Source organism: Oncorhynchus gorbuscha, linkage group LG10 (assembly GCF_021184085.1).
Source record: "Oncorhynchus gorbuscha isolate QuinsamMale2020 ecotype Even-year linkage group LG10, OgorEven_v1.0, whole genome shotgun sequence".
Lineage (NCBI taxonomy): Eukaryota > Metazoa > Chordata > Actinopteri > Salmoniformes > Salmonidae > Oncorhynchus > Oncorhynchus gorbuscha.
This window is the reverse complement of record NC_060182.1, coordinates 90,091,595-90,114,094: the sequence shown is the minus strand read 5'-3', so window position 1 is coordinate 90,114,094 and position 22,500 is coordinate 90,091,595. Positions and strand designations below refer to the sequence as shown.

At 58.6% G+C, this 22,500-nt stretch overlaps 1 protein-coding gene across 1 annotated transcript in view; it reads right to left on the bottom strand.

Annotated features, from left to right (window-relative positions):
- The window catches only part of itsn2b (intersectin 2b), a 95,250-nt gene that overhangs the window by 18,359 nt on the left and 54,391 nt on the right, over positions 1–22,500 (bottom strand). The window contains exons 26-30 of the mRNA XM_046367441.1: positions 7,700–7,866; positions 7,471–7,516; positions 7,003–7,124; positions 6,492–6,588; positions 5,870–6,064 (exon numbers count right to left, since the gene is read on the bottom strand). Coding sequence (XP_046223397.1) covers positions 5,870–6,064; positions 6,492–6,588; positions 7,003–7,124; positions 7,471–7,516; positions 7,700–7,866 — 627 coding nt within the window. The remainder of the gene's footprint in view (positions 1–5,869; positions 6,065–6,491; positions 6,589–7,002; positions 7,125–7,470; positions 7,517–7,699; positions 7,867–22,500) is intronic.

Here is a 22,500-nt window from a genome sequence, read left to right as displayed (position 1 = left end):
CTGTGGCTGTCCCCTCCCTCTGCTAGGGATCGTGGGTCTCTGTGGCTGTCCCCCTTCATCTGTCCCCTTCCTCTGCTAGGGATGGTGGGTCTCTGTGGCTGTCACCTCCCTCTGCTAGGGATGGTGGGTCTCTGTGGCTGTCCCCCTTCATCTGTCACCTCCCTCTGCTAGGGATGGTGGGTCACTCCCTGATTCTCTCCCTGAACCCACCATCTCTCCCTGATTCTTTACTGATTCAGTAATGAGGAATAGAACCCACCACCTCTCCCTGATTCTTTACTGATTCAGTCATGAGGAATAGAACCCACCATCTCTCCCTGATTCTTTACTGATTCAGTAATGAGGAATAGAACCCACCATCTCTCCCTGATTCTTTACTGATTCAGTAATGAGGAATAGAACCCACCATCTCTCCCTGATTCTTTACTGATTCAGTAATGAGGAATAGAACCCACCATCTCTCCCTGATTCTTTACTGATTCAGTAATGAGGAATAGAACCCACCATCTCTCCCTGATTCTTTACTGATTCATTCAGTAATGAGGAATAGAACCCACCATCTCTCCCTGATTCTTTACTGATTCAGTAATGAGGAATAGAACCCACCATCTCTCCCTGATTCTTTACTGATTCAGTAATGAGGAATAGAACCCACCATCTCTCCCTGATTCTTTACTGATTCAGTAATGAGGAATAGAACCCACCATCTCTCCCTGATTCTTTACTGATTCAGTAATGAGGAATAGAACCCACCACCTCTCCCTGATTCTTTACTGATTCAGTAATGAGGAATAGAACCCACCATCTCTCCCTGATTCTTTACTGATTCAGTAATGAGGAATAGAACCCACCATCTCTCCCTGATTCTTTACTGATTCATTCAGTAATGAGGAATAGAACCCACCATCTCTCCCTGATTCTTTACTGATTCAGTAATGAGGAATAGAACCCACCATCTCTCCCTGATTCTTTACTGATTCAGTAATGAGGAATAGAACCCACCATCTCTCCCTGATTCTTTACTGATTCAGTAATGAGGAATAGAACCCACCACCTCTCCCTGATTCTTTACTGATTCAGTAATGAGGAATAGAACCCACCATCTCTCCCTGATTCTTTACTGATTCAGTAATGAGGAATAGAACCCACCATCTCTCCCTGATTCTTTACTGATTCAGTAATGAGGAATAGAACCCACCACCTCTCCCTGATTCTTTACTGATTCAGTAATGAGGAATAGAACCCACCATCTCTCCCTGATTCTTTACTGATTCAGTAATGAGGAATAGAACCCACCATCTCTCCCTGATTCTTTACTGATTCAGTAATGAGGAATAGAACCCACCATCTCTCCCTGATTCTTTACTGATTCATTCAGTAATGAGGAATAGAACCCACCATCTCTCCCTGATTCTTTACTGATTCAGTAATGAGGAATAGAACCCACCATCTCTCCCTGATTCTTTACTGATTCAGTAATGAGGAATAGAACCCACCATCTCTCCCTGATTCTTTACTGATTCAGTAATGAGGAATAGAACCCACCATCTCTCCCTGATTCTTTACTGATTCAGTAATGAGGAATAGAACCCACCATCTCTCCCTGATTCTTTACTGATTCAGTAATGAGGAATAGAACCCACCATCTCTCCCTGATTCTTTACTGATTCAGTAATGAGGAATAGAACCCACCATCTCTCCCTGATTCTTTACTGATTCAGTAATGAGGAATAGAACCCACCATCTCTCCCTGATTCTTTACTGATTCAGTAATGAGGAATAGAACCCACCATCTCTCCCTGATTCTTTACTGATTCATTCAGTCATGAGGAATAGAACCCACCATCTCTCCCTGATTCTTTACTGATTCAGTAATGAGGAATAGAACCCACCATCTCTCCCTGATTCTTTACTGATTCAGTAATGAGGAATAGAACCCACCATCTCTCCCTGATTCTTTACTGATTCAGTAATGAGGAATAGAACCCACCATCTCTCCCTGATTCTTTACTGATTCAGTAATGAGGAATAGAACCCACCATCTCTCCCTGATTCTTTACTGATTCATTCAGTCATGAGGAATAGAACCCACCATCTCTCCCTGATTCTTTACTGATTCAGTAATGAAGAATAGAACCCACCACCTCTCCCTGATTCTTTACTGATTCAGTAATGAGGAATAGAACCCACCATCTCTCCCTGATTCTTTACTGATTCAGTAATGAGGAATAGAACCCACCATCTCTCCCTGATTCTTTACTGATTCAGTAATGAGGAATAGAACCCACCATATCTCCCTGATTCTTTACTGATTCAGTCATGAGGAATAGTTCGCTATGGCCACATTGTTCTGCATTCAACTGGAAAGATGAATCATTATTGATTAAATTGTAACAACTCATTTGCTCGGGCCTCTGTGTCTGTTTGGAAGCTGAATATCTGAATAGATTGTGAAGATTCATAACTCTCTAAGGTTTGCTGTGTCGAGTGGAGAACAAACCAAGTTATAACTGCACCTTAATCCACTGGCACTGACTATATTATAATGATTACTGATGGATGACATTTCTCTGCTGTGTTCCCATGCGGTTTCACTGCATGATCAAGCCAGATTGAAATAGCTAGCTGCTGTAACACTGAACAGGAAACTAACAAATCTATGCAAACTAGTGGAGGTTGTTGGACAACCAAGCACTGTCCAGGGGTTAGACTGCTCTTTCTCTGCGTCCTACTAAAGCTCTCTCTATTCTAATGGGCTGGTCACAGACTCAACTCTATTCTAATGGGCTGGTCACAGGCTCAACTCTATTCTAATGGGCTGGTCACAGGCTCAACTCTATTCTAATGGGCTGGTCACAGGCTCAACTCTATTCTAATGGGCTGGTCACAGGCTCAACTCTATTCTAATGGGCTGGTCAGAGGCTCAACTCTATTCTAATGGGCTGGTCAGAGGCTCAACTCTATTCTAATGGGCTGGTCACAGGCTCAACTCTATTCTAATGGGCTGGTCAGAGGCTCAACTCTATTCTAATGGGCTGGTCAGAGGCTCAACTCTATTCTAATGGGCTGGTCACAGGCTCAACTCTATTCTAATGGGCTGGTCACAGGCTCAACTCTATTCTAATGGGCTCGTCACAGACTCAACTCTATTCTAATGGGCTGGTCAGAGGCTCAACTCTATTCTAATGGGCTGGTCAGAGGCTCAACTCTATTCTAATGGGCTGGTCAGAGGCTCAACTCTATTCTAATGGGCTCGTCACTGGCTCATCTCTGCATACCACACTGAGACCATTTTATTTATTTTAGAAAATATGCTTCTGTCTTTGTTTCTGTCTGAACCTACAGTGAAATTTGAAATCAAAGGCTCGTTTTGTAAAATTAAAGCATTGTGTGCAAATTTCAGTTAACACTGAGGCTGTACCCACTTGGAGTTACAGTTTTAACAGCTGCCAAGTACGCTACTGTGGCTATTTGATCATAATGTAGGTCTACTAGTGGCCTACCATCTAAAAAAATGGAGAACACGCATGAAATAACATTGTAACATGGGAAATACTGTAGCTGTTCTGCCATTCAGCACTTCAGGGACAACATTGTCAAAACATTGTCCGAATATAGAAAATCACTTGTGAGTGTGAAAGTTGGTTTCTTCTGTTTCAACCTGTGCCAGTCAGCAAACGTTTTCCTGTAGATTACAACACCATGTGAAAAAGACCGATTGGAACACTTGTTGTTTTGAGTTTGTGCCCAATTAACAGACTGATCAACATCAGACAGGACAGATCTCAGCTCTTGGTTCAGTCAGTCAGACAGGACAGATCTCAGCTCTTGGTTCAGTCAGTCCCACAGTCAGACAGGACAGATCTCAGCTCTTGGTTCAGTCAGTCCCACAGTCAGACAGGACAGATCTCAGCTCTTGGTTCAGTCAGTCCCACAGTCAGACAGGACAGATCTCAGCTCTTGGTTGTCAGTCAGACGGAACAAATCGCAGCTCTTGGTTCAGTCAGTCAGACAGGCCCAGCCACCGGGGAGGCAGGCCCAGCCACTAGGGAGGCAGGCCCAGCCACTGGGGAGGCAAGCACAGCCACCGGGGAGACAGGCCCAGCCACCGGGGAGGCAGGTCCAGCCACCGGGGAGGCAGGCCCAGCCACCGGGGAGGCAGGCCCAGCCACCGGGGAGGCAGGCCCAGCCACCGGGGAGGCAGGCCCAGCCACCGGGGAGGCAGGCCCAGCCACCGGGGAGGCAGGCCCAGCCACCGGGGAGGCAGGCCCAGCCACCGGGGAGACAGGCCCAGCCACCGGGGAGACAGGCCCAGCCACCGGGGAGACAGGCCCAGCCACCGGGGAGACAGGCCCAGCCACCGGGGAGGCAGGCCCAGCCACCGGGGAGGCAGGCCCAGCCACCGGGGAGGCAGGCCCAGCCACCAGGGAGGCAGGCCCAGCCACCGGGGAGACAGGCCCAGCCACTGGGGAGACAGGCCCAGCCACTGGGGAGACAAGCCCAGCCAGGTAAAGAAGCCGGATGTGGAGGTCCTGGGCTCGCGTGGTGACACGTGTTCTGCGGTTGTGAGGCCGACTGGACGTACTGCCAAATTCTCTAAAATGATGTTGAGGGCAGCTTATGGTAGAGAAATTAACATGAAATTCTCTGGCAACAGCTCTGGTGGACATTCCTGCAGTCATCATGTCAATTGCACGCTCCCTCAAAACGTAAGACATCTGTGGCACTGTGTTGTGTGACAACACTGCACATTTTTGGCCCTTGTAAACAAATGTGTGCACATAACTTGAAATAAATAATTTGTGTGTGTATGGAACATTTCTGGGATATTTGATTTCAGCTCATGAAACATGGGACTAACCTTTATACTGCTAAACCCTTACCCTAACCCCTAACCTTTATACTGCTAAACCCTTACCCTAACCCCTAACCTTTATACTGCTAAACCCTTACCCTAACCCCTAACCTTTATACTGCTAAACCCTTACCCTAACCCCTAACCTTTATACTGCTAAACCCTTACCCTAACCCCTAACCTTTATACTGCTAAACCCTTACCCTAACCCCTAACCTTTATACTGCTAAACCCTTACCCTAATCCCTAACCTTTATACTGCTAAACCCTTACCCTAACCCCTAACCTTTATACTGCTAAACCCTTACCCTAACCCCTAACTTTTATACTGCTAAACCCTTAACCCTAACCCTGCTAAACCTTTATAACCTTTATACTGCTAAACCCTTACCCTAACCCCTAACCTTTATACTGCTAAACCCTTACCCTAACCCCTAACCTTTATACTGCTAAACCCTTACCCTAACCCCTAACCTTTATACTGCTAAACCCTTACCCTAACCCCTAACCTTTATACTGCTAAACCCTTACCCTAACCCCTAACCTTTATACTGCTAAACCCTTACCCTAACCCCTAACCTTTATACTGCTAAACCCTTACCCTAACCCCTAACCCTGCTAAACCCTAACCTTTATACTGCTAAACCCTTACCCCTAACCCCTAACCTTTATACTGCTAAACCCTTACCCTAACCCCTAACCTTTATACTGCTAAACCCTTACCCCTAACCCCTAACCTTTATACTGCTAAACCCTTACCCTAACCCCTAACTTTATACTGCTAAACCCTTACCCTAACCCCTAACCTTTATACTGCTAAACCCTTACCTCAACCACTAACCTTTAGACTGGTTAGACTCATCTTGCCTCATCTCATCTTGCCTTATCTTCCATATACCCGTCATGTGTACTGGGATGTACCTTGTGTCTGTCTGTCTGTCTACCCTGTCTTGTGAACATTCCACTTTGAGAAATGACGTCTTCGGAAAAACATCAAAATAGTAATGTACTCACATTGCTGGCTGGGATCGGAGTCAACGGTGGTCATCTTGACGTAATTGGTTGGGAACAGACCGGTGATCCCATTGACCTCTCCTTTCCACCATTCGGGGTCGTTCTTGTCGAACACACTGATCACCTGACCTTTGGAGAAGCTCATCTCATCCTCGTTGGCTGCTTTGTAGTCGTACATGGCAATGACCTGACACACTGGAGGAGAGAGAGAGCAAGAGCAGGGGGAGAGAGAGGGGGAGAGAGGGGAGAGAGGGGAGAGAGAGGGGAGAGAGAGGGGGAGAGAGGGGAGAGAGAGGGGAGAGAGAGGGAGAGAGGGGGAGAGAGAGGGGGAGAGAGAGGGGGAGAGAGGGAGAGAGAGAGCAAGAGCAGGGGGAGAGAGAGAGGGGGAGGCAGTGTCGGCTGATGGGAGGAGCTATATGGAGGACAGCCTCATTGTATTGGCTAGAATGGAATAAATGGAACGGAATCAAACATGGTTTCCATGTGTGATGTGTTTGATACCGTTCCATTGATTCCATTCCAGATATTACAATGAGCCTGTCCTCCTATAGCTCCTCCCATCAGCCTCCTTGTAAACTATACATTCTCTTTTCTTACCTACTAAAAGGTGTGTGTATGTTACCTGGTAGAGGTGCTGGAGTGGACTTGCCGCCGTTAGATCCCAGCATTTTGACATGTGAGGCAGGAAACCAACCCTTCTGACGCTTCTTTCCTCGCGCCTTAGAGACCGAGAGAGATCAGTCAACCAGTCAATCAGTCAACCAGTCATTCAGTCATTCAGTCAACCAGTGAATCAGTCAACCAGTCAACCAGTCAATCTAATGCTGCGTTTAGACAGCTAGCCAAATTCTGATATTGATTTCACTAATTGGTCTTTTGCCAATCAGATCAGCTCTGAAAAATATCTGATGTGAAAAAACCTGATCTGATTGGTCAAAAGACCAATCAGTGAAAACAATATCAGAATTGGGCTGCCTGCACAAGAAACCTAATTCTGATATATTCCCACTACTTGGTATTTTTTACCAATCAGATCAGATCTTAATTCAATAACTGTAAATCAACACAGCCAAAATCATATTGCCTTAATTCATTAGAGTCTAAAACAACCATTAATCGATCAATCAGCCAACCTGCAGTTCTCCGAGCAACCAGCCGGAGGAATCCTTGCTGAGGATGAGGATGAGCTGTCCTGGTGCAAGGCTGAGCTGCTCTGTTCCTGTGGCCGTGTAAGCAGTGCTTACCTGGGCTATCTCTGCGCGCACACACACACACACAGATACACACACACACACACACACACACACACACACACACACACACACACACACACACACACACACACACACACACACACACACACACACACACACACACACACACACACACACACACACAGACACACACAGACACACAAACACACACACACAGACACACACACACACACACACACACACACACACACACACACACACACACACACACACACACACACACACACACACACACACACACACACACAAACGTAGGGAGTAACATCAGATTTAGAGGAAGTGTTGAAAGGAACAGAGTGTGGATATGCATTTCTCCAGTTGACTCACCTGGCTTCTTCCCAGGCTGTCCTGGCTTCCCTGGGCTGCTGGATGTCTGATGTAACAAGTTATAGAAACAAGGTCAGATACAAGTTAAAGTCAAGGATGTGTGTGTGTGTGTGTGTGTGTGTGTGTGTGTGTGTGTGTGTGTGTGTGTGTGTGTGTGTGTGTGTGTGTGTGTGTGTGTGTGTGTGTGTGTGTGTGTGTGTGTGTGTGTGTGTGTGTGTGTGTATCTTACGTCGGTCTCTTTGGGTTTGACGTAGTTAGAAGGGAACACTCCAGTGCGGTCTCCGATGCCTCCGCTCCACCACTCTCCCTCTCTCTTGGTCACCAGGATCACATCACCCTCTCTAAACGTCAGGTCGCCATGCTCTGGGCTCTCATAGGTGTACAGCGCCATGTACTCTGATTGGTGAGACAAAACATCACCTCTCAGAGAGACATTCTTATTGGATGATACAAACCATGACCTCTCAGAGAGACATTCTTATTGGATAACACAATTCACTACAGAGTCATGGACATTACCATCTGACAAGGCAGAACTGTATTTTATAATGTTCCCAACACAAGAACTGAATCGGATAAGAGTGATTTTGCAGAAGAGTGAGAGGGCGAGAGAGCGTCAGGGGAGAGAGGGCGAGAGAGCGTCAGGGAGAGAGAGAGAGAGCGTCAGGGGGAGAGAAGGTGAGAGAGCGTCAGGGAGAGAGAGTGAGAGAGGGCGAGAGAGCATCAGGGAGAAAGAGTGAGAGAGGGCGAGAGAGCCTCAGGGGAGAGAGTGAGAGAGGGCGAGAGAGCATCAGGGGAGAGAGTGAGAGAGGGCGAGAGAGCGTCAGGGGAGAGAGTGAGAGAGGGCGAGAGAGCATCAGGGGGAGAGAGAGAGCGTCAGGGGGAGAGCGTCAGGGGGAGAGAGAGAGAGCGTCAGGGGGAGAGAGAGCGTCAGGGGGGAGAGAGAGCGTCAGGGGGAGAGAGAGCGTCAGGGGAGAGAGAGCGTCAGGGGGAGAGAGAGCGTCAGGGGGAGAGAGAGCGTCAGGGGGAGAGAGAGAGCGTCAGGGGGAGAGAGAGAGCGTCAGGGGAGAGAGAGAGCGTCAGGGGGAGAGAGAGAGCGTCAGGGGAGAGAGAGAGAGAGCGTCAGTGGGAGAGAGCGTCAGGGGGAGAGAGAGAGCGTCAGGGGGAGAGAGAGAGCGTCAGGGGGGAGAGAGAGCGTCAGGGGGAGAGAGAGCGTCAGGGGGAGAGGGGGAGAGAGAGCGTCAGGGGGAGAGAGAGCGTCAGGGGAGAGAGAGAGAGTCAGGGGAGAGAGAGCGTCAGGGGGAGAGAGGGTCAGGGGGAGAGAGGGTCAGGGGGAGAGAGAGAGAGAGAGAGCGTCAGGGGAGAGAGAGAGGGCCAGGGGGAGAGAGAGAGCGTCAGGGGGAGAGAGGGTCAGGGGGAGAGAGGTCAGGGGGAGAGAGAGCGCCAGGGGGAGAGAGAGAGCGCCAGGGGAGAGAGAGAGGGGGAGAGAGAGCGCCAGGGGGAGAGAGAGCGCCAGGGGGAGAGAGAGAGCGTCAGGGGAGAGAGAGAGCGTCAGGGGAGAGAGAGAGAGCGTCAGGGGGAGAGAGAGGGGAGTCAGGGAGAGAGAGAGGTCAGGGGGAGAGAGAGAGCGTCAGGGGAGAGAGCGAGAGCGTCAGGGGAGAGAGCGAGAGCGTCAGGGGGAGAGAGAGAGAGAGCGTCAGGGGGAGAGAGAGAGCGTCAGGGGAGAGAGAGAGCGTCAGGGGAGAGAGAGGGGGAGAGAGCGTCAGGGGGAGAGAGAGGGGGAGAGAGAGAGAGCGTCAGGGGAGAGAGAGAGAGCGTCAGGGGAGAGAGAGAGAGCGTCAGGGGGAGAGAGAGAGAGAGCGTCAGGGGAGAGAGAGCGTCAGGGGAGAGAGCGTCAGGGGAGAGAGCGTCAGGGGAGAGAGGGTCAGGGGAGAGCATCAGGGGGAGAGAGCATCAGGGGAGAGAGAGAGTCAGGGGAGAGAGAGGGGAGAGAGCGTCAGGGGAGAGAGCGTCAGGGGAGAGAGGGGGAGAGAGCGTCAGGGGAGAGAGCGTCAGGGGAGAGAGCGTCAGGGGAGAGAGCGTCAGGGGAGAGAGAGGTCAGGGGAGAGAGAGAGCGTCAGGGGGAGAGAGAGGGGAGAGAGAGGGTCAGGGGGAGAGAGAGCGTCAGGGGAGAGAGGCGTCAGGGGAGAGAGAGAGGGTCAGGGGAGAGAGAGGGAGAGGGGAGAGAGCGTCAGGGGAGAGAAGGGGAGAGAGCGTCAGGGGAGAGAGAGCGTCAGGGGAGAGAGGGTCAGGGGAGAGAGCGTCAGGGGAGAGAGCGTCAGGGGGAGAGAGCGTCAGGGGAGAGAGAGAGCGTCAGGGGAGAGAGCGTCAGGGGAGAGAGAGGGGGAGAGAGGTCAGGGGGAGAGAGCGTCAGGGGAGAGAGCGTCAGGGGGAGAGAGCGTCAGGGGAGAGAGCGTCAGGGGGAGAGAGAGAGAGCGTCAGGGGAGAGAGCGTCAGGGGAGAGAGCGTCAGGGGAGAGAGGGGAGAGAGCGTCAGGGGGAGAGAGCGTCAGGGGAGAGAGCGTCAGGGGAGAGAGCGTCAGGGGGAGAGAGAGCGTCAGGGGAGAGAGAGCGTCAGGGGAGAGAGAGAGTCAGGGGGAGAGAGCGTCAGGGGGAGAGAGAGCGTCAGGGGAGAGAGGGTCAGGGGGAGAGAGGGTCAGGGAGAGAGAGAGAGCGTCAGGGGGAGAGAGCGTCAGGGGGAGAGAGCGTCAGGGGAGAGAGAGAGCGTCAGGGGAGAGAGAGAGCGTCAGGGGAGAGAGAGAGAGAGCGTCAGGGGAGAGAGAGCGTCAGGGGGAGAGAGAGCGTCAGGGGGAGAGAGAGAGTCAGGGGAGAGAGGGTCAGGGGGAGAGAGGGTCAGGGGGAGAGAGGCGTCAGGGGGAGAGAGGTCAGGGGGAGAGGGGGAGAGAGAGTCAGGGGAGAGAGAGCGTCAGGGGAGAGAGAGTCAGGGGGAGAGAGAGGGGAGAGAGCGTCAGGGGAGAGAGAGAGCGTCAGGGGGAGGAGAGAGCGTCAGGGGAGAGAGCGTCAGGGGAGAGAGCGTCAGGGGAGAGAGAGCGTCAGGGGAGAGAGAGCGTCAGGGGGAGAGAGAGCGTCAGGGGAGAGAGAGCGTCAGGGGAGAGAGAGAGCGTCAGGGGGAGAGAGAGAGCGTCAGGGGGAGAGAGAGAGCGTCAGGGGGAGAGAGCGTCAGGGAGAGAGAGAGCGTCAGGGGGAGAGAGAGGGGGGAGAGAGAGTCAGGGGAGAGAGAGAGGGGAGAGAGAGAGCGTCAGGGGGAGAGAGAGAGCGTCAGGGGAGAGAGAGCGTCAGGGGGAGAGAGCGTCAGGGGAGAGAGAGAGCGTCAGGGGGAGAGAGAGCGTCAGGGGGAGAGAGAGCGTCAGGGGGAGAGAGAGAGCGTCAGGGGAGAGAGAGGCGTCAGGGGGAGAGAGAGAGCGTCAGGGGGAGAGAGAGAGAGTCAGGGGAGAGAGAGAGGGTCAGGGGGAGAGAGGCGTCAGGGGGAGAGAGAGCGTCAGGGGGAGAGAGAGGCGTCAGGGGAGAGAGAGCGTCAGGGGGAGAGAGAGGGAGAGAGCGTCAGGGGAGAGAGAGAGAGCGTCAGGGGAGAGAGAGAGCGTCAGGGGAGAGAGAGCGTCAGGGGGAGAGAGAGCGTCAGGGGGAGAGAGAGCGTCAGGGGGAGAGAGAGAGCGTCAGGGGGAGAGAGAGGGGGAGAGAGAGAGCGTCAGGGGGAGAGAGTCAGGGGAGAGAGAGAGCGTCAGGGGAGAGAGAGCGTCAGGGGGAGAGAGAGAGGGAGAGAGAGCGTCAGGGGGAGAGAGAGAGCGTCAGGGGAGAGAGAGAGCGTCAGGGGAGAGAGAGAGAGCGTCAGGGGAGAGAGAGAGCGTCAGGGGAGAGAGAGAGAGCGCAGGGGGAGAGGGGAGAGAGAGAGAGGGAGAGCGTCAGGGGGAGAGAGAGAGCGTCAGGGGAGAGAGAGGTCAGGGGGAGAGAGAGAGCGTCAGGGGGAGAGAGCGTCAGGGGGAGAGTCAGGGGGAGAGAGAGAGCGTCAGGGGGAGAGAGAGAGCGTCAGGGGGAGAGAGAGCGTCAGGGGGAGAGAGAGAGCGTCAGGGGGAGAGAGAGAGCGTCAGGGGAGAGAGGGGGAGAGAGCGTCAGGGGAGAGAGAGAGAGCGTCAGGGGAGAGAGAGAGCGTCAGGGGGAGAGAGAGCGTCAGGGGAGAGAGAGGTCAGGGGAGAGAGAGAGCGTCAGGGGGAGAGAGAGAGCGTCAGGGGAGAGAGAGAGAGCGTCAGGGGAGAGAGAGAGCGTCAGGGGAGAGAGGGGAGAGAGCGTCAGGGGAGAGAGAGAGCGTCAGGGGGAGAGAGAGCGTCAGGGGAGAGAGAGGGGGAGAGAGAGCGTCAGGGGGAGAGAGAGAGCGTCAGGGGGAGAGAGAGAGCGCGTCAGGGGAGAGAGAGAGCGTCAGGGGAGTCAGGGGGAGAGAGAGGGTCAGGGGGAGAGAGGGGGAGAGAGAGCGTCAGGGGGAGAGAGGAGAGAGCGAGGGGAGAGAGAGCGTCAGGGGGAGAGAGAGCGTCAGGGGGAGGAGAGAGAGGGTCAGGGGAGAGAGCGTCAGGGGAGAGAGAGCGTCAGGGGAGAGAGCATCAGGGGAGAGCGTCAGGGGGAGAGAGGTCAGGGGGAGAGAGAGAGCGTCAGGGGGAGAGAGAGCGTCAGGGGGAGAGAGCGTCAGGGGGAGAGAGAGCGTCAGGGGGAGAGAGAGCGTCAGGGGGAGAGAGAGAGCGTCAGGGGAGAGAGAGCGTCAGGGGGAGAGAGCGTCAGGGGGAGAGAGAGAGAGCGTCAGGGGAGAGAGAGAGAGCGTCAGGGGGAGAGAGAGAGTCAGGGGGAGAGAGGCGTCAGGGGGAGAGAGGGTCAGGGGGGGAGAGAGGGGAGAGAGCGTCAGGGGGAGAGAGCGTCAGGGGAGAGAGAGAGAGCGTCAGGGGAGAGAGAGGGGAGAGCGTCAGGGGGAGAGCGTCAGGGGGAGAGAGCGTCAGGGGGAGAGAGAGCGTCAGGGGAGAGAGGGAGAGAGCGTCAGGGGGAGAGAGCGTCAGGGGGAGAGGGGGAGAGAGCGTCAGGGGGAGAGAGAGAGCGTCAGGGGAGAGAGAGAGCGTCAGGGGGAGAGAGAGCGTCAGGGGGAGAGAGGGTCAGGGGGAGAGAGCGTCAGGGGAGAGAGCGTCAGGGGGAGAGAGCGTCAGGGGGAGAGAGAGAGCGTCAGGGGGAGAGGGTCAGGGGAGAGAGCGTCAGGGGAGAGAGAGCGTCAGGGGGAGAGAGAGAGAGTCAGGGGGAGAGAGGGGAGAGAGCGTCAGGGGAGAGAGAGAGCGTCAGGGGGAGAGAGGGGGAGAGAGCGTCAGGGGAGAGAGAGCGTCAGGGGAGAGAGAGCGTCAGGGGGAGAGAGAGCGTCAGGGGGAGAGGGGAGAGAGCGTCAGGGGAGAGAGAGGGGAGAGCGTCAGGGGAGAGAGCGTCAGGGGAGAGAGCGTCAGGGGGAGAGAGAGCGTCAGGGGGAGAGAGAGCGTCAGGGGAGAGAGAGAGAGTCAGGGGGAGAGAGAGAGCGTCAGGGGAGAGAGAGAGCGTCAGGGGGAGAGAGCGTCAGGGGGAGAGAGAGAGAGCGTCAGGGGAGAGAGCGTCAGGGGAGAGAGAGCGTCAGGGGGAGAGAGAGCGGGGGAGAGAGAGAGCGTCAGGGGGAGAGAGAGGGGAGAGAGCGTCAGGGGGAGAGAGAGAGCGTCAGGGGAGAGAGAGAGCGTCAGGGGAGAGAGAGAGCGTCAGGGGAGAGAGAGAGCGTCAGGGGAGAGAGAGAGGGTCAGGGGAGAGAGGGAGAGAGGGGGAGAGAGCGTCAGGGGGAGAGAGGGTCAGGGGAGAGAGGGTCAGGGGGAGAGAGGGTCAGGGGAGAGAGAGGCGTCAGGGGGAGAGAGGGGGAGAGAGGGTCAGGGGAGAGAGCGTCAGAGAGAGAGAGCGTCAGGGGAGAGAGAGCGTCAGGGGAGAGAGCGTCAGGGGAGAGAGAGTCAGGGGGAGAGAGAGCGTCAGGGGAGAGAGCGTCAGGGGGAGAGAGAGCGTCAGGAGAGAGAGCGTCAGGGGAGAGAGCGTCAGGGGAGAGAGAGAGCGTCAGGGGGAGAGAGAGAGCGTCAGGGGGAGAGAGCGTCAGGGGAGAGAGAGAGCGTCAGGGGGAGAGAGAGAGCGTCAGGGGGAGAGAGAGAGCGTCAGGGGGAGAGAGAGAGAGCGTCAGGGGGAGAGAGAGAGCGTCAGGGGGAGAGAGCGTCAGGGGGAGAGAGAGTCAGGGGAGAGAGCGTCAGGGGGAGAGAGAGCGTCAGGGGAGAGAGAGAGCGTCAGGGGGAGAGAGAGGTCAGGGGGAGAGAGGTCAGGGGAGAGAGAGGGTCAGGGGGAGAGAGAGCGTCAGGGGGGAGAGAGAGGGTCAGGGGAGAGAGCGTCAGGGGAGAGCGTCAGGGGGAGAGAGAGAGAGCGTCAGGGGGAGAGAGAGAGCGTCAGGGGGAGAGAGAGCGTCAGGGGGAGAGGGGAGAGAGAGCGTCAGGGGAGAGAGAGAGAGCGTCAGGGGAGAGAGAGAGAGCGTCAGGGGAGAGAGAGAGCGTCAGGGGGAGAGAGAGTCAGGGGAGAGAGAGTCAGGGGGAGAGAGAGGGTCAGGGGGAGAGAGAGAGCGTCAGGGGAGAGAGAGAGCGTCAGGGGAGAGAGAGAGAGAGAGAGCGTCAGGGGGAGAGAGAGGGTCAGGGGAGAGAGAGAGGGTCAGGGGGAGAGAGAGAGAGGGTCAGGGGGAGAGAGAGAGGGTCAGGGGAGAGAGAGGGTCAGGGGAGAGAGCGTCAGGGGGAGAGAGAGCGTCAGGGGGAGAGAGAGCGTCAGGGGAGAGAGAGCGTCAGGGGGAGAGAGCGTCAGGGGAGAGAGAGCGTCAGGGGGAGAGAGAGAGCGTCAGGGGGAGAGAGAGCGTCAGGGGGAGAGAGGGAGCGTCAGGGGGAGAGAGAGAGAGCGTCAGGGGGAGAGAGAGCGTCAGGGGGAGAGAGAGAGGGGGAGAGAGAGCGTCAGGGGGAGAGAGAGGTCAGGGGAGAGAGCGTCAGGGGGAGAGAGAGAGCGTCAGGGGGAGAGAGAGCGTCAGGGGGAGAGAGAGAGAGCGTCAGGGGGAGAGAGAGGGTCAGGGGGAGAGAGAGGGGGAGAGAGAGCGTCAGGGGAGAGAGCGTCAGGGGAGAGAGAGGGGAGCGTCAGGGGGAGAGAGAGGGTCAGGGAGAGAGGGGGAGAGAGGCGTCAGGGGGAGAGAGAGGGTCAGGGGGAGAGAGAGCGGGGAGAGAGAGAGCGTCAGGGGGAGAGAGAGCGTCAGGGGGAGAGAGAGAGGGTCAGGGGGAGAGAGCGTCAGGGGGAGAGAGAGCGTCAGGGGGAGAGAGAGCGTCAGGGGAGAGAGAGAGCGTCAGGGGGAGAGAGAGCGTCAGGGGGAGAGTCAGAGAGAGCGTCAGGGGAGAGAGAGAGCGTCAGGGGAGAGAGAGAGCGTCAGGGGGAGAGAGAGAGCGTCAGGGGGAGAGAGAGAGCGCGTCAGGGGGAGAGAGAGCGTCAGGGGGAGAGAGGGGGAGAGAGCGTCAGGGGGGAGAGAGAGAGCGTCAGGGGGAGAGAGAGAGAGCGTCAGGGGAGAGAGAGAGCGTCAGGGGGAGAGAGAGGTCAGGGGGAGAGAGAGGGAGAGAGCGTCAGGGGAGAGAGCGTCAGGGGAGAGAGAGAGAGAGGGTCAGGGGGAGAGAGAGAGAGCGTCAGGGGGAGAGAGAGAGCGTCAGGGGGAGAGAGAGCGTCAGGGGAGAGAGAGAGAGCGTCAGGGGAGAGAGAGAGCGTCAGGGGAGAGAGCGGAGAGAGAGAGAGCGTCAGGGGGAGAGAGGGAGGGTCAGGGGAGAGAGAGAGCATCAGGGGGAGAGAGGGTCAGGGAGAGAGAGCGTCAGGGGGAGAGAGAGAGCGTCAGGGGGAGAGAGAGCGTCAGGGAGAGAGAGAGGGTCAGGGGAGAGAGAGAGCGTCAGGGAGAGAGAGGGTCAGGGGAGAGAGAGAGCGTCAGGGGGAGAGAGAGCGTCAGGGGGAGAGAGCGTCAGGGGGAGAGAGAGCGTCAGGGGGAGAGAGAGAGAGAGCGCCAGGGGGAGAGAGAGAGCGTCAGGGGGAGAGAGAGAGCGTCAGGGGGAGAGAGAGCGTCAGGGGGTCAGAGAGAGAGCGTCAGGGGAGAGAGAGAGAGTCAGGGGGAGAGAGAGCGTCAGGGGGAGAGAGAGCGTCAGGGGAGAGAGAGCGTCAGGGGGAGAGAGCGTCAGGGGGAGAGAGAGAGAGAGCGTCAGGGGAGAGAGAGCGTCAGGGGGAGAGAGAGTCAGGGGAGAGAGAGAGTCAGGGGAGAGAGAGGTCAGGGGGAGAGCGTCAGGGGAGAGAGCGTCAGGGGGAGAGAGCGTCAGGGGAGAGAGTCGTCAGGGGGAGAGAGAGAGCGTCAGGGGAGAGAGAGAGCGTCAGGGGAGAGAGAGCGTCAGGGGGAGAGAGCGTCAGGGGAGAAAGAGAGCGTCAGGGGGAGAGAGAGAGTCAGGGGGAGAGAGAGAGCGTCAGGGGAGAGAGCGTCAGGGAGAGAGAGAGAGTCAGGGGAGAGAGAGGTCAGGGGGAGAGAGAGCGTCAGGGGGAGAGAGAGAGTCAGGGGGAGAGAGAGAGCATCAGGGGGAGAGAGAGGTCAGGGGGAGAGAGAGAGCGTCAGGGGGAAGAGAGAGCGTCAGGGGAGAGAGAGAGAGCGTCAGGGAGAGAGAGAGCGTCAGGGGAGAGAGAGAGCGTCAGGGGAGAGAGCGTCAGGGGAGAGAGAGAGCGTCAGGGGGAGAGAGCGTCAGGGGGAGAGAGCGTCAGGGGGAGAGGGGAGAGAGCGTCAGGGGGAGAGAGAGCGTCAGGGGGAGAGAGAGCGTCAGGGGGAGAGAGCGTCAGGGGAGAGAGAGAGAGCGTCAGGGGGAGAGAGAGAGAGCGTCAGGGGAGAGAGAGCGTCAGGGGAGAGAGCGTCAGGGGAGAGAGAGGCGTCAGGGGAGAGAGAGGGTCAGGGGGAGAGAGGGTCAGGGGAGAGAGGTCAGGGGGAGAGAGAGAGCGTCAGGGGGAGAGAGAGAGAGTCAGGGGGAGAGAGAGAGCGTCAGGGGGAGAGAGAGAGCGTCAGGGGGAGAGAGAGAGCGTCAGGGGGGAGAGAGAGAGCGTCAGGGGGAGAGAGGGTCAGGGGGAGAGAGGGTCAGGGGGAGAGAGAGCGTCAGGGGAGAGAGTCAGGGGGAGAGAGGGGGAGAGAGAGCGTCAGGGGGAGAGAGAGAGCGTCAGGGGAGAGAGAGAGCGTCAGGGGGAGAGAGAGCGTCAGGGGGAGAGAGCGTCAGGGGGAGAGAGAGCGTCAGGGGGAGCGTCAGGGGGAGAGAGCGTCAGGGGAGAGAGAGAGAGAGGGTCAGGGGAGAGAGAGCGTCAGGGGGAGAGAGAGGGAGCGTCAGGGGGAGAGAGAGAGCGTCAGGGGAGAGAGAGCGTCAGGGGAGAGAGAGGTCAGGGGAGAGAGCGTCAGGGGAGAGAGAGAGCGTCAGGGGGAGAGAGCGTCAGGGGGAGAGAGCGTCAGGGAGAGAGAGAGAGGGTCAGGGGGAGAGAGGGTCAGGGGGAGAGAGGGTCAGGGGAGAGAGAGGGTCAGGGGAGAGAGAGAGGGGAGAGAGAGTCAGGGGGAGAGAGGCGTCAGGGGAGAGAGCGTCAGGGAGAGAGCGTCAGGGGGAGAGAGAGCGTCAGGGGAGAGAGTGTCAGGGGGAGAGAGCGTCAGGGAGAGAGAGCGTCAGGGGGAGAGAGAGAGCGTCAGGGGAGAGAGAGAGAGCGTCAGGGGGAGAGAGCGTCAGGGGAGAGAGAGCGTCAGGGGGAGAGAGAGAGAGAGCGTCAGGGGGAGAGAGAGAGCGTCAGGGGGAGAGAGCGTCAGGGGGAGAGAGCGTCAGGGGGAGAGAGAGAGCGTCAGGGGAGAGAGAGAGCGTCAGGGGAGAGAGAGAGCGTCAGGGGAGAGAGCGTCAGGGGAGAGCGTCAGGGGGAGAGAGAGAGCGTCAGGGGGAGAGAGAGCGTCAGGGGAGAGAGAGCGTCAGGGGGAGAGAGGGTCAGGGGGAGAGAGGGGGAGAGAGCGTCAGGGGGAGAGAGAGAGCGGGTCAGGGGGAGAGCGTCAGGGGAGAGAGCGTCAGGGGGAGAGAGCGTCAGGGGAGAGAGAGAGAGCGTCAGGGGGAGAGAGAGCGTCAGGGGGAGAGAGAGCGTCAGGGGGAGAGAGAGCGTCAGGGGGAGAGAGAGAGCGTCAGGGGGAGAGAGGGGAGAGAGCGTCAGGGAGAGCGCGTCAGGGGGAGAGAGAGAGAGAGCGTCAGGGGAGAGAGAGAGCGTCAGGGGAGAGAGAGAGCGTCAGGGGGAGAGAGCGTCAGGGGAGAGAGGGTCAGGGGAGAGAGAGAGCGTCAGGGGGAGAGAGGGTCAGGGGAGAGAGCGTCAGGGGGAGAGAGAGCGTCAGGGAGAGAGAGAGAGGGTCAGGGGAGAGAGCGTCAGGGGGAGAGAGAGAGGGTCAGGGGGAGAGAGAGCGTCAGGGGGAGAGAGAGCGTCAGGGGGAGAGAGAGCGTCAGGGGGAGAGAGAGCGTCAGGGGAGAGAGAGAGCGCAGGGGGAGAGAGAGCGCGTCAGGGGAGAGAGAGCGTCAGGGGAGAGAGAGAGAGCGTCAGGGGAGAGAGAGAGCGTCAGGGGGAGAGAGAGCGTCAGGGGAGAGAGAGAGCGTCAGGGGGAGAGAGAGGGGGAGAGAGGGGGAGAGAGCGTCAGGGGGAGAGGGGGAGAGAGCGTCAGGGGGAGAGAGAGAGCGTCAGGGGGAGAGAGAGAGCGTCAGGGGAGAGAGAGGGTCAGGGGGAGAGAGAGGGGGGAGAGAGCGTCAGGGGGAGAGAGCGTCATGGGGAGAGAGAGGGGAGAGAGCGTCAGGGGAGAGAGGGGGAGAGAGAGCGTCAGGGGAGAGAGAGTCAGGGGGAGAGAGAGCGTCAGGGGGGAGAGCGTCAGGGGAGAGAGAGAGCGTCAGGGGGAGAGAGAGAGAGCATCAGGGGGGGAGAGAGAGCGTCAGGGAGAGAGAGAGAGGGTCAGGGGGAGAGAGGGTCAGGGGAGAGAGGGTCAGGGGGAGAGAGAGAGCGTCAGGGGAGAGAGAGAGCGTCAGGGGGAGAGAGAGCGTCAGGGGGAGAGAGCGTCAGGGGGAGAGAGCGTCAGGGGGAGAGAGCGTCAGGGAGAGAGAGCGTCAGGGAGAGAGAGGCGTCAGGGGGAGAGAGCGTCAGGGGAGAGAGAGCGTCAGGGGAGAGAGCGTCAGGGGGAGAGAGAGAGCGTCAGGGGAGAGAGAGAGCGTCAGGGGAGAGAGGGAGCGTCAGGGGAGAGAGCGTCAGGGGAGAGAGCGTCAGGGGGAGAGAGAGAGCGTCAGGGGAGAGAGAGCGTCAGGGGAGAGAGAGCGTCAGGGGAGAGAGCGTCAGGGGGAGAGAGAGCGTCAGGGGGAGAGAGAGCGTCAGGGGGGGAGAGAGGGTCAGGGGGAGAGAGAGAGCGTCAGGGGAGAGAGCGTCAGGGGGAGAGAGAGAGCGTCAGGGGGAGAGAGAGAGAGCGTCAGGGGGAGAGAGAGGGTCAGGGGGAGAGAGGGTCAGGGGGAGAGAGCGTCAGGGGAGAGAGAGCGTCAGGGGGAGAGAGCGTCAGGGGAGAGAGAGCGTCAGGGGGAGAGAGAGCGTCAGGGGAGAGAGAGCGTCAGGGGGAGAGAGAGAGAGCGTCAGGGGGAGAGAGAGCGTCAGGGGTCAGGGGGAGAGAGGGGGAGAGAGAGAGCGTCAGGGGGAGAGAGGGTCAGGGGGAGAGAGCGTCAGGGGGAGAGAGAGAGCGTCAGGGAGAGAGAGAGAGGGTCAGGGAGAGAGAGCGTCAGGGGGAGAGAGAGGGTCAGGGGAGAGAGAGAGCGTCAGGGGGAGAGAGAGCGTCAGGGGGAGAGAGAGCGTCAGGGGAGAGAGAGAGCGTCAGGGGGAGAGAGAGAGAGCGCAGGGGGAGAGAGAGAGCGTCAGGGGGAGAGAGAGAGCGTCAGGGGGAGAGAGAGAGCGTCAGGGGGAGAGAGAGAGCGTCAGGGGGAGAGAGAGAGCGTCAGGGGGAGAGAGAGCGTCAGGGGAGAGAGGGGGAGAGAGCGTCAGGGGGAGAGAGAGAGCGTCAGGGGAGAGAGAGAGCGTCAGGGGGAGAGAGGGTCAGGGGGAGAGGGGGAGAGCGTCAGGGGGAGAGAGCGTCATGGGGGAGAGAGGGGGAGAGAGCGTCAGGGGGAGAGAGGGGAGAGAGCGTCAGGGGAGAGAGCGTCAGGGGGAGAGAGAGCGTCAGGGGGAGAGAGCGTCAGGGGGAGAGAGAGAGCGTCAGGGGGAGAGAGAGAGCGTCAGGGGAGAGAGAGAGCGTCAGGGGAGAGAGAGAGCGTCAGGGGAGAGAGAGAGGTCAGGGGGAGAGAGGGTCAGGGGAGAGAGAGAGCGTCAGGGGGAGAGAGAGAGCGTCAGGGGGAGAGAGAGAGCGTCAGGGGGAGAGAGCGTCAGGGGGAGAGAGCGTCAGGGGAGAGAGCGTCAGGGGAGAGAGCGTCAGGGAGAGAGAGCGTCAGGGGAGGGGGAGAGAGCGTCAGGGGAGAGAGCGTCAGGGGGAGAGAGCGTCAGGGGGAGAGAGAGAGCGTCAGGGAGAGAGAGAGGGTCAGGGAGAGAGAGCGTCAGGGGAGAGAGAGAGGGTCAGGGGGAGAGAGAGCGTCAGGGGGAAAGAGAGCGTCAGGGGGAGAGAGAGCGTCAGGGGAGAGAGAGCGTCAAGGGAGAGAGAGAGAGCGCCAGGGGGAGAGAGAGCGTCAGGGGGAGAGAGAGAGCGTCAGGGGGAGAGAGAGAGCGTCAGGGGGAGAGAGAGCGTCAGGGGGAGAGAGAGAGCGTCAGGGGAGAGAGAGCGTCAGGGGGAGAGAGGGGAGAGAGCGTCAGGGGAGAGAGAGAGAGCGTCAGGGGGAGAGAGAGCGTCAGGGGGAGAGAGGGTCAGGGGAGAGAGGGGAGAGAGCGTCAGGGGAGAGAGCGTCATGGGGAGAGAGGGGGAGAGAGCGTCAGGGGGAGAGAAGGGGAGAGAGCGTCAGGGGAGAGAGCGTCAGGGGGAGAGAGAGCGTCAGGGGGGTGAGAGCGTCAGGGGGAGAGAGAGAGCGTCAGGGGGAGAGAGAGAGCGTCAGGGGGAGAGAGAGAGCGTCAGGGGAGAGAGAGAGCGTCAGGGGAGAGAGAGAGCGTCAGGGGAGAGAGAGAGCGTCAGGGGAGAGAGAGAGCGTCAGGGGGAGAGAGAGAGCGTCAGGGGGAAGAGAGAGCGTCAGGGGAGAGAGAGCGTCAGGGGAGAGAGCGTCAGGGGAGAGAGAGCGTCAGGGGGAGAGAGCGTCAGGGGAGAGAGCGTCAGGGAGAGAGAGCGTCAGGGGGGGAGAGAGCGTCAGGGGAGAGAGCGTCAGGGGAGAGAGCGTCAGGGGAGAGAGAGAGCGTCAGGGGAGAGAGGAGTGTCAGGGGGAGAGAGGGCGTCAGGGGAGAGAGAGAGCGTCAGGGGAGAGAGAGAGAGCGTCAGGGGGAGAGAGAGAGCGTCAGGGGGAGAGAGCGTCAGGGGGAGAGAGCGTCAGGGGGAGAGAGAGAGTCAGGGGGAGAGAGCGTCAGGGGGGAGAGAGAGCGTCAGGGGGAGAGAGAGCGTCAGGGGGAGAGAGGGTCAGGGGGAGAGAGAGAGGGTCAGGGGGAGAGAGAGAGCGCCAGGGGAGAGAGAGAGCGCCAGGGAGAGAGAGAGAGCGTCAGGGGGAGAGAGAGAGCGTCAGGGGAGAGAGAGAGCGTCAGGGGAGAGAGAGAGCGTCAGGGGAGAGAGGGGGGAGAGCGTCAGGGGAGAGAGAGAGTGTCAGGAGGAGAGAGCGTCAGGGGAGAGAGAGAGCGTCAGGGGGGAGAGAGAGAGCGTCAGGGGAGAGAGCGTCAGGGGGAGAGAGAGAGCGTCAGGGGGAGAGAGAGCGTCAGGGGGAGAGAGAGGGTCAGGGGGAGAGAGAGGGTCAGGGGAGAGAGAGAGAGGGTCAGGGGGAGAGAGAGAGGGTCAGGGGGAGAGAGGGTCAGGGGGAGAGAGAGCGTCAGGGGAGAGAGAGCGTCAGGGGGAGAGAGAGAGGGTCAGGGGAGAGAGAGAGAGGGTCAGGGGGAGAGAGAGGGTCAGGGGGAGAGAGAGAGCGTCAGGGGAGAGAGAGAGAGCGCCAGGGGAGAGAGAGAGCGTCAGGGGAGAGAGAGAGCGTCAGGGGGGAGAGAGAGCGTCAGGGGAGAGAGGGTCAGGGGGAGAGAGGGTCAGGGGGAGAGCGTCAGGGGAGAGTCAGGGGGGGAGAGAGAGCGTCAGGGGGAGAGAGAGAGCGTCAGGGGAGAGAGAGAGCGTCAGGGGGAGAGAGAGAGCGTCAGGGGGAGAGAGAGAGCGTCAGGGGGGAGAGCGTCAGGGGGAGAGCGTCAGGGGAGAGAGCGTCAGGGGGGAGAGAGAGCGTCAGGGGAGAGAGAGAGCGTCAGGGGGAGAGAGAGAGCGTCAGGGGGAGAGAGAGAGTGTCAGGAGGAGAGAGCGTCAGGGGGAGAGAGAGAGCGTCAGGGGAGAGAGAGAGAGTGTCAGGAGGAGAGAGCGTCAGGGGAGAGAGAGGGTCAGGGGGAGAGAGCGTCAGGGGAGAGAGAGGTCAGGGGAGAGAGGGTCAGGGGGAGAGAGAGAGGGTCAGGGAGAGAGAGAGAGAGAGCGTCAGGGGGGAGAGAGAGCGTCAGGGGAGAGAGAGAGCGTCAGGGGAGAGAGAGAGAGAGTCAGGGGGAGAGAGAGCGTCAGGGGGAGAGAGAGAGCGCCAGGGGGAGAGAGAGAGAGCGCCAGGGGGAGAGAGAGAGCGTCAGGGGGAGAGAGAGAGAGAGCGTCAGGGGGAGAGAGAGAGGATCAGGGGAGAGAGAGAGCGTCAGGGCGAGAGAGCGAGCGTCAGGGCGAGAGAGAGAGCGTCAGGGGGAGAGAGAGAGAGCGTCAGGGGGAGAGGGTCAG